The 11,110-nt window shown below is 48.6% G+C and overlaps 1 protein-coding gene across 2 annotated transcripts in view; it reads right to left on the bottom strand.

Moving 5' to 3' along the window:
• pcdh7b (protocadherin 7b) overlaps nucleotides 1–10,906 on the bottom strand; it is a 146,225-nt gene extending 135,319 nt beyond the window's left edge. For both annotated transcript variants that reach the window (XM_048236111.1, XM_048236112.1), the window contains exon 1: nucleotides 6,728–10,906. In XM_048236111.1, coding sequence (XP_048092068.1) covers nucleotides 6,728–9,814 — 3,087 coding nt within the window. In that variant the 5' untranslated portion in view covers nucleotides 9,815–10,906. The remainder of the gene's footprint in view (nucleotides 1–6,727) is intronic.
• Nucleotides 10,907–11,110: the final 204 nt, after the last annotated feature.

Raw genomic sequence — 11,110 nt, 5'->3', positions numbered from 1 at the left:
CACATACACACACACAACAGAGAGAGAGAGAGAGAGAGAGAGAGAGAGAGGTTAAAAAGAATGGAAGATGAGAAGACAATGATAAGAAAAAGAACTGAGTCAATTGAAACCGAGGCAGACAGAGGGAGTCAGTGGTAGAAACATACAGGATCTGAGGAGGCATTATGGAAGAATGAGCAGGGGTAGAGGAATGAGGAGAATGATAGAGAGAGAATGATATGTGGAGGGGAGATAAAAGGAAAGAAAGAGAAAAGAAAGAAAGAAAGAAAGAAAGAAAGAAAGAAAGAAAGAAAGAAGTGGTTCACATGCCTACTGTAAAGGCAGAAGGAGAAAAGGCCATTAGGGCCTGAGTGTGAAGCGGGGGTAAGTGGTTTCAAGGCCTCTTTGAGAAGGACATCCAGTGTGTATCTGAAGAGAGATGTATAGAGTACAAAAGCAGAAGAACATAAAAGCATGCTCTGCACTTTCTTCTCTCGACAAAAGCCAAGTCAGATCACTGGCATACTGAACTTACTGAAACACGCTTCTAGCCATGAATTGATATGCCACACTTTTTAGAACAAAGACAACACTGCAGCTTGTTTATTGTTGCTTAATATGCCCATCTGTCTACCTCTATGCCTGTCAGAAGCTATTTGCCTGTTCTATGTGCAGAGTAATAAAACACATACTTCATTCTATACTTCTATATATTCTTCATTCACAAGCAGTAGCACTGTAGGGTTTTTTGTGTGTATATGTATTCATCCGTATGTATTTTCTCTGGCTCTTTTTAAACTGTAAAGGGTTCAGTGCTCAGTCCATTCCCTGTGGTCAGGTAATCTCTCAATAGTCATTACTCTGAGGCTAATACATTCAAATCAGCCAGCCACACTCTGCATGTACAGGAATTTGCAAGCAAGTGCGATTCTGATGGTTTGTTTTCACCCTTTTTCTCCTAATCTCTCTCTACCTCCCTCCCTTCCTCTCTCTCTCTCTCCATCTATTTCTCTACACCTCCACCCCCGTGGCCATGGCGATTATTTACGCCATGAGTTAAATCACGCCATCCGCGACAAATTTGATAAAATTAGCATTAGCAGCCGGCAGTAAACAGACTGTGAGGCTTCCTCATAAGGCTGTAATAAAGCTGGAGACTAATCTAATTCAACCACCTCCTTTCAGTCCCACTTTTCATCCTCGCTTCGCCCCTGTTCTTCCTCAGCTTCTCTTTTCTTTCTGTCCTTTTATGCAGGCGAAGCCTCCTTCCGACTCGGTTAGCATTCCCATCTACAACCGCTCCTAACCCTCTGGTGTCTTTCTCCACATTTCTCTGTTGTGTTACGTGAACCAGTGATGCCTCCAGGCTGCACGTCCATTTTACTTAGCCACTGTTCTTTCATAGCACACTGCAGTGTACGACAGTGCAGTTGTACTCCTATACTTGTGGATGCACTGAATCAATGTCCTAGTCAAATGTCTGATAACACTTCACAAATTAGATAAAGAATTAGAGGAAATACATCTGAGACTCACATCAAAACAGCATCTGTTTTGAACATAGGGAAAACCCCAAGCAAGGAAGTGATCTCTATCTGGGTAAACAAATACTTTTGATCTTCTCTCCCAACAAATAAGGAAGTAGTTTTACATGGAGGCTTTTTTCTGTGCAGTGCTTATTCTGGGGTGGCCCCTCTGCTTCATGTTTTAACTTCGACACAAACATGACTGTGACCTCGATTTGCATTTGTGCTTTAATTCTAATGACATTGACCTCACACGCCAATGAGCTTTAACCTATGACACCTCGCCAGAGAGAGAAGACATCTAGACTGTGGAAGGGGGACAGGGGCAAGGAAAGAAAGATTGGTTGACCACGGCCAGTCACTCTATAGACACCAAACACTGCAGCCATTAGACGGAGAGAGGGTTACATTAACCCGGGAGGGGGATCAAAGTGCTGGATTAGTTTCAGCGGACATTTTTCAACATCAACGTGGAGCCACTGTGGGATGAGAAAGAGGATCCCTCTCATGGGGCAGGCGGGAATTAGTGGCAACCTTTGTTGCTCTGCACCTGAGGAGTTCTCCTTTTCCCCTTCCTTTAATCTCTTCCATTCATTCCTTTTTCATGTATATTAAAAGAGCAGTGCAGTCTAGCAGTGTTGCAGGAAATCACTATTAGTCCCTTAAAAACAAAGGCCATGATATGGGATTTTCTTTGAGATCGCTGAAATCGCTGGGTTTATGCAATGTTCTTGAGACTGATTCAGAAATGAGAGAGAGTGAGAGTGTGTGACGCTAATCTCATAATTAGAGCAACAGGCAGAGTGAAAAGGGGCACTTTTGGGAAAATTAGCATATGAACAGAGAAAAAGAGGCCGGTCGAGTTACAGGTGAAGGACGACACATCAGGTAGTGCACGACGGCCTCCTTTTCATAATTCCTCTACAATCTCTCTCTCTCTCTCTCTCTCTCTCTCTCTCTCTCTCTCTCTCTCTCTCTCTATCTCGCTTCCCCTGCATTTGGGTTAGCTTAATGGCTGCTTAAATGTCTGCCGTTCTAAAGATGTGGTGCAGCTATGGCGGGCGCTAACTCACTCAGTTGCCTAGTTACCTGCCTTTGAGTGGCCTGAGTGCGGTTTGGGGAGGATAAGGTGGGCGAGGCCTCACTAAGGTAACCCGAGACCAGCTAGAACACACACACACACACACACACACACACACACACACACACACACACACACACACATGCACACTCCCTGTCTCTCTGTGGAACAGTAGAGACCTTTCTCTGCCACCCTAACAGGGCTCCCTTTCTTGTATCACTATCATTCTCTCTGTACCCTTCACCTGACTGAGGACGTACGATGGACAGAGAGAGAGAGAGATAGAGAGAGAGAGAGAGAGAGAGAGAGAGAGAGGAGGAGCTAAGAAGGCGAAAAAGACACAGAGAAGAGAGACAGATAGACAGAGTGGAGGAGAAAAAAGGGAAGTGAGCAGGAGAACACAGAGCCTATCTTGCATGTCAAGAAACCTCCACAAAGACAGAGTGAGGGCTCTGAAATCCAAACGCATCAAAGCCTGCTCCCTTCCCCAGTCATCTTGAATTCTTCACCACCCTCGCTGGGATTTTTGTGATCAGTACCCTTGACGAGAGCTAAAGAGAGTCATAACAATTGCATGCTACAACTGGGCCACTGTCTGAATGTAATAAAATATCCTGGTTTTGAAGTACAGAATTTATCTGTGTGTGTGTGTGTGTGTGTGTGTGTGTGTGTGTGTGTGTGTGTGTGTGTGTGTGTGTGTGTGTGTGCGTGTGTGTGTGTGTGTGTGCACCAGTGCATTTCTGTGTACATGAACTCCTCACCCTCACAAATCACCACAATGAATCATTGTGATAAGCTACAATGAATCCCGTGCCTCTAGCCTGTGTAGTTCACACATATGATTCCTGTTAGCACAAACAAGGAGCACAAAACACAAACGCCACATAGTCTGCCCAATCTGAGTCACCTCCATCAAACCAACAACAACACCTTAGAGTATCAAATTAATGCCAGAGCAGAGGACTACATTTCCTTTATGGAAATAGGAACCCTTAGGCCTTCAGTTAGGAGGCGAAGAATAGGCTGGCTCCCTGCGTCAAAGACAAGGCCCTTTTAGCCATGCCAGGCAGGGAACGCACAAGGGTGATTAAGCCGTTGATCCAATAAGGAGATAAAAGTCCTTTAATGTTATAATTGGCCAGGACAAATATGATCCTGTCCACCGTCGATAATCCGTCTCGCCGGGGGGCTGGGGGCTGAGGTGGGGTCGGCTCAGGAGGGGAGGTAAATTGGTGGCAGAAACAGTTCCCTTTTAACATCCACTAAAATGTCAACGGAGAGAACTCCAATTTTCCCTGACAAAAGCCTTTCTCTTTACAAGCTCCCAGCAGTGAGCCTCCCAAATTAAATACTAATGACTTTTCAGACAATGCATTTGATATTGACTGCAACACTTTGCAGAAATAGAATGTGTGCGTTTCTTTTTTTTTCTTCTTTTCTTCTCTCAGGTGTGCAGTAGCTGGTCTTGATAGTGTTTACTAAAACATCAAGGGGTGGGGGCTCTTAAATTTGTCAGCAGGGAAGAAGTCACACGAGCAGCATTGATTTGATCTCACTTTACAGATGAGAGACTTGTACCTAAACGCTTGGTTTTCTTGTTCGCCTTTGCCTTTAAATGCCACTGGCCTCCTAACAACTGGACTGCACACAAACTAAGAGAATTGACTTATATCCACATAAAACATCAAGTAAAATGAACAGATAGATATAAAACACCACAAAGCAAACAATAGAAAAAAGTAAATAATAATTCTGCTGGAGCAAAAAGCACGCTGACACACAATACATGTTCTGGGGTGCCAAACACAGTGACGGCTTTCAATTATGCATGAAGGATCCGCAAGGAGCAGAAGCAACAGCAATCCTCACACTCACTTCCCCAGTAAAGAACATTAAAGGCTGTTAGAGAGATGGAGGGAGAGAGAGAGAGAGAGAGAGAGAGGGAGAAAGAGAGAGAGAGGGAAGGAGGAGGTAAAGAGGAGGGGTAGAAAAGAAGGAGAGAGAGAGGAGTAAGGCCAGAAATAATGCAAGATAAGACAGCAGGAGCACTGCATGGCCAACTACTGTAGGGCTGAGAGGATGGATATGGAATATGCAATGATGAAAGGATTCGAGGAGACAGAGAGAGAGAGAGAAAGAGAGAAGGAAAGAGGAGAGAAAATGTAGAGGAGGAGGACAGTGGAATGGGCAAGCAGAGAGGAGGGCTCCGGAAAAGAGAAATTGATCCAAGTGAGTGTGCCAGAATATAACTGCCCCACACTGCATCATACGACAAGACAGGGAAGGCGAGAAGAGAGGGATGATTCTGAGTAAGAAACTGTATTGAAGGAGGGAGAGAGAAAAAAAAAAAAAACAGAAAGAGAGAGAGAGCAGGGTGGCTATGAAATGGCTCGATGTGAGGTAGATAGGGAGGACAGGGGAGAAATTGTTCTACGGAAGATGACTTAGAAAATGGAGAACCGTGAGGCTCAGAGTGAAGATAAGAGCCAGAGGGAGATGAAAGGAAGGAAGACAGAAAAATACAGCAGGAAAGCAAGAGAGATGGTAATCAGGGCCTGAGAGAGAGAGAGAGAGAAAGAAAGAGAGAGAGAGAGGGAGCACTCTGAGTGTAGGGGGGGCGCTGACTGCTTACACCATGTTAAGGTGATCAATAACGCATTGAAACACTACTGAAAACACTTAAAACAACAGGCTAAGCGTTCTTTTCCTGGCAAATGCAAAATAAAATAAAATAAAAGGATTGACTTCATAACGTATTAACCCCGCCACCTCCTACTCTCTCACGACTCCGAACGGAACAGACAAGGAAGAGGAAAGGAGAGCAATAACTATGAATTGATTAATTCACCAGCGCTCTCGCCGAATATGAATGTCCTGTCAGTGTTGTGGCAGCAATAGCATTTTTACATTACAAATGATGCTGAGAATACCGAAAGAGAGAGAGAGAGAGAGAGAGAGAGAGAGAGATATGAAGAGGAGAGAGAGAAGGAAAATGAAAAGGGCGAGGGAATGGGGATGAAATTAATAAATGGCAGAGATGGCTCGGACTGAAACAACCAGGGAGAATAAGAAAGGGAGTGTGAGAGAGATAGAGAGAGAGAGAGAGAGAGGGGAGAGAGGGAGAGAGGGGAGAGAGAGAGAGAGAGAGAGAGGGAGAGAGGGAGAGGGAGAGAGAGAGAGAACAAAAAGGGAGGGAGGGGATTCCAGGGAAGGGAGGGAATGAGAAAGAGAGGGATAGAGGGAGAGAGAGATATGGGCAGATAGAAAGAGAGAGACAGATTTCAGTGCTCAGTCAGTGAATGGATACAGACGCTGGCTGGCGGAAGAATGTCGCCTGTGACCTCCTGTCCAGATGTTCCTAGTCAGGCAGAGCGAGCTCTCTCAAAACACAACACCCCGACTCAGAGTCTTCAAAGGGCCACTTCTGCACTTCATTTCCAGTGCCTGCCTCTCTCTCTCTTTCTCTCTCTCTCGTTCCCTCCCTCTCTCCTTCCTTCCTTCCTCTTGCCTTTTCTCTTCCTCCCCCCCTCCCTTATTTCATCTCACAGGAAGACAGGGTGGCCTTTCTTACAAAGACGGGGTCTTGGAGGGTTCTGACCTAACACTAGGGGGTGAAGGCATCTGTTTGAGGACTGCTACTGTGATAGAATAACTGCAAACCAGAGCCGTATGTGTGACCATGCGCCACTCACACACACACACACACACACACACACACACATACACACACACACACGCAGAGGCATGTACTCAAACAGGTCACATACACGCTGACACCCTATTCAGTGTCACACAGCATGCATATGACGCTCCTTGACTGGACAGCAGAGAACACATGGCCTGGACAAAACCTGATAGCCTCGTCATAACTGCGCCCCGGTGCCTTTTTCAATACGCCATGTCAACGGCACAGCGAGGAGAAACAGAGATCAATGCACTCGAGCCGACGGACGGACGGTCAGCGCTTAAAACCAAGGCGAGCATCTTAGCTCAGGGGACCACTGACCCTGTTAACATTTCACATCAGAATGATAGGACGGAGGGAATGGAGATCATGACAGAGAGGAAATGAGGAAGGGACACAGAAAAACAAACGAACTGAAAGACAGAGGAGAGAAGTGGGGTTTTTTTTTCCACTTACCTGTTTGTTGTATTTGTTGATGGTTTGAGTGCTGTATTCGGAGCAGTGGTCCGATCCGAGGGATATGTTATCTCCGGTTCCCACAAAGGTGTTGGCGGGAGGCAGATCCTGCACAGCTTGGTGCTTTTTCCCCGCCGTGGGGGACTGTGGGTGCAGCTGGACGGTGGGCAGGGGGGAGCTGGACTTGTAGTGTCGGGCCAAGTCGGGGCTCCCGGGACCCCCGTTGACTGAGCGGTAGCGTCCCATGCCGGGGCTGTCGGAGAGCTTCTCGTTGACGCCGTCGTAGCGCTGACCGTTGGGTTTGGACGCCTCCACGGTGACGATGCTGCTGTAGAGTGGCTGCTTGGACTTCTTCTTGTTCTTGTCCTTCTTGGACTGCTTCTTGCCTTTGTCGTGCTGCTGTGGAGTGAAGAAGTCCTCGTGGTCCTTCTTGCCCGCCTCGTAGCCGTTCTTGTTCTTGGGGCGGCAGTAGCGCGCCATCACCACCACCAGGATGATGAGGACCACCGTCATGATGCCCGACACCACGCCGATGACGATGCTCAGCCGCTGCTTGCTCAGGTCGTAGTTGGGGTCGCCGGCGATGTCGGCGTTCAGCGGCGTGCCCAGGCTCCTGGCCACCAGGGCCTCCACCACCGAGGAGTTGGACACGCTCTCGTTGACAAAGACGTGGACAAGCGTGGTGGTGCTCTGCGATGGCTGCCCGCTGTCGTTGACCAGCACCACTAGCCGGTGGAGGCCGTAGTGCTTCTGTTCCAGCTTGCCCACCAGCGAGATGACCCCGGTGGCACGGTCCATCTCGAACAGCTTGTATGGGTTGCCGCCAATGATGCTGAAGTTCAGGTCAGCGTTGGAGCCCGTGTCGGTGTCGGTGGCGACCACAGTGCGGACCACTGTCTGGACGGTGCTGGCCGGCGGCAGAAGTGTGTACGTGTTGTTGAGGGGGAAGATGACGGCGGGAGGGTTGTCGTTCTCGTCCATCACAAAGAGTGACACGGTGGCCGTAGCGGAGCGTGGTGGGTCACCTCCGTCCACTGCCTTAACCCGGAATGAGTACTGTGTCTTCTGCTCGCGGTCAAATGACACTGTGGAGAAGATGGTGCCAGTGTTGTTCTCGATGGAAAAGATCTCCTCCTCTTCCTCTATGAAGAGACTCATCTGGGCGTTGGGGCCTTTGTCGGCGTCCATGACGGTCACCATGCCAACAGGGCTGTTGGGCGGCAGGTTCTCCTTCACGTAGAACGTGAATACGTCCTGCATGAACTTGGGCTCGTTGTCGTTCTTGTCCGCCACCAGCACGACCACCGTGGCTGACCCCTGGAGGATGGGCATGCCCTTGTCCTTGGCCACCACCTTGAACTCGTATCTCTCCGTCTGCTCCCGGTCCAGGATGGTGTTCACCTGGATGTCCCCGGTGTCTGCGTTGATGGAGAAGATGCCGTTGACGGAGTTGTCGAGAGAGTATGAGATCTCGGCATTCTTACCGCTGTCTGCATCCGTGGCCCGCACTGTCGTCACCCGTTCGCCAGGAGCGTTGTTCTCCGGAAACGACACCTCCACCGTACTCTTGCCAAAGATGGGTGGGTTGTCGTTGGTGTCGCCCACCTTCACCAGGAGCGAGTTGTTGCTGGACAGGCTAGGGCTGCCCGAGTCCACCGCCACGATGACCACAGTGTACTCCTGCACAGCTTCATAGTCCAGCGCAGCGGACGTGTGCAGGAAATACTTCTTCTTGTTCATCTCCCCATCATTCTCACTTGTCAGCTTTAGCTGGAAGGGAACGTCACCCACCACAGTGCACGTCACAAATCCATTCTGGTCCTGGTCACGATCTGACACTTGTACCAGTGCGATGGGTGTGTCCACTACCACATCCTCTGCCACGTTGGCCACTCCATCACGCAGGTAGATGCGGCCAATCTTGCGTATGTCAATATTTGGCACGTTATCATTCTCATCTTTAATATTCAGAACAACAGTGGCCTTGTCTGTCTTGGGAGGCTGCCCGCGGTCGCGTGCCATCACAGTGAAACGCAGCTGGCTCACCTCCTCGCGGTCAATCCTGTGGAGCACGCTCAGCCAGCCTGTGCTCTCGTCCAGCCTAAGGAGCCTCCGCACGGACTCAGTGGCGGCGCCAAACACATACTCAATTTGACCGTTCACGCCGACATCGGCATCCATGGCTTTTAATTGGAGGATGGGGGCGCCAGGGGGGCTGTTTTCCGGTAGGTCAGCCTCATACACGCTTTTCTCAAAGCGCGGGCTGTTGTCATTCACATCCGTAATCATCACTCTCAGAATAGCCTGTGAGGAGCGTGCCGGATCGCCCCCATCTTTCACGCGCAGCGTCAGTTCATAGGAGTCCCGCTGCTCTCTATCCAGCGCGCCTTTAATGATAAGCTGCGGCTGTTTCTCGCCGTCAGTAGTGTCAGCGACTTGCAACTCAAAGAAGCTGTTCCGAGAGCTGTCATCAAACCGCCTTTTGCCAGAGTGAGAGTCCCCATTGCTCCCTGAACTAGAGCCCATTCGTCTCACAGAGTCGCCGCTGTCCTGAATGAGCTCATATCTCTCAATTCCATTCCTGCCGAAATCACGGTCGGTTGCCGTGGGCAAAAGATATAGCGTGCCAATTGGTCTGTTTTCTTCCACAGACAGAGTCAGAACAGGAGACGGAAAAGAAGGCGTGTTGTCGTTAATGTCCAGAATTATAACTTTCCCTTCAAACAAATCTAACCAGCTTTGCGCCGGTCCAATAACTGAGACTTCAAAATCTATGAAACATTCATTCTCATCAAAAATCATCTGGCACTGCTGTAATTTCTCGCGGTCTATCCGCCTTTCGTGCGTACTAAGCTCCCCAGTAATGTTGTCGATTTTGAAATATTCTGAGCCCGACTCCAGGGTGAAAGTAACCTCACCAGAGCCGGCTACAATGCCCAGGTCGGCGGCTACATTTCCTATTCGGATATCGGCGGGACCCTCCTCTGCCAAGCGGTAGCGGAGCACTTTCTTGGCGGCGGGCTGAGTCAGCAGCTGCAGGATGAGCATCGAGTAGCACAAATAGTCCACTGCACCAGTAGTCCTCATGATTCTAGGTAGTCGTTAACCTTGTTTTTCTTGTAATGAAAAACACAAATTGGGATTTTACACAAAAAAATCAGTTGAAGTGATAGATTCAGATGCGAAGCGTAGTCTGGTGTTTCAAGAGGCGTGTGGATTCATGGTCCAGATTACATACACTGCTTCGCCTGCAATAGATCCCAGCCTCTGTCCAGATTTGCACCTCCTTCCCCGCTATGACAGATTCCTCAGTCCCTTCTTCGAAGCCACGTCTCCCGCTAACAGGACGCGAACTGTCCGTTTTCCCCAGCCATATGTAACGAATTCGTTAGGGAGTTTGACTCCGAAATAGCAATTGATCAAAAAATTACTGAGGCTCGTCCATCATTTCGACGTTTGGAAACATATCAGAATTATCTGCCGAGTTCGTTTTTCCTCCAATAATGAATCAACTTACACTCAAACAGTCATTGAAGGATGTGGGTTCATGATCATTTCAGTTCAATAATCCTGTTTATATTTTTCCTTGCGGACAATATTTTCCAAAATTGATTTAAAAAATAAAATGATTAAAATGAAATAATATAACGCACCAAACAGGCGCAAACGCTGAGAACTTTGCCGGGCTGTCCCTCTGTCGTTGCACCGTGCGGCGTCAGGTTAGACTCGAATACACTGTCCGATGCCCCGTGCAAACGCTTACAACTGCTCAGATTTTTCTTCACCGACGACTTAACACATGCACGCGTACGCTCCGTGCCTCGGAGTGCTCTCAGTTGGCGAGCAAAGGAGAGAAAAGTCCGCAGCCCAGCACGGTTTAGTGATGCGGGATCAAAACTGAAGAGTGATGAGAACAAATAATATATTCTGAATAAACTGTAATCCAGTTAGATGACGTCTTGGAAATATTCGTAAACATCCAGCGAGAGAAGATTATTTCCTCTGTCCCGCATTCTCCCGGTCCTCAGGTTCTCACGGCACACTCCGATCCGCGCACTTGCAACAGCAGCGCGTCTGTTCGCAGCCCCTATCTGCGCCACTGTGCGAGCAATTCACAAATGATATTGCAGTCTCTCTCTCTCTCTCTCTCTCTTTCTCGCTCTCCACCCCCTCCGCTCGCTCCCCTATCTCAATGCGTGGTGCGAGGGCTGAACTTGATCGCTCAGTTTAAAGGGTAGTCGGGGAAGTATTTGTCAGAAGCACGAAAGAGACATACACGGATACATTCTAACAAACGAAGAGTGCTTCATTGCTTCTTGGCATTTCCAGTATGGTCAGCGTTCAACCATATAGCACACTACCTAATGCAATTCCACAAGTCGT

The sequence above is a fragment of the Alosa alosa genome, chromosome 24 (assembly GCF_017589495.1).
Source record: "Alosa alosa isolate M-15738 ecotype Scorff River chromosome 24, AALO_Geno_1.1, whole genome shotgun sequence".
Taxonomy (NCBI): domain Eukaryota; kingdom Metazoa; phylum Chordata; class Actinopteri; order Clupeiformes; family Clupeidae; genus Alosa; species Alosa alosa.
Note: the sequence above shows the minus strand (reverse complement) of the source record. Positions and strands in the feature narration are given on the sequence as shown.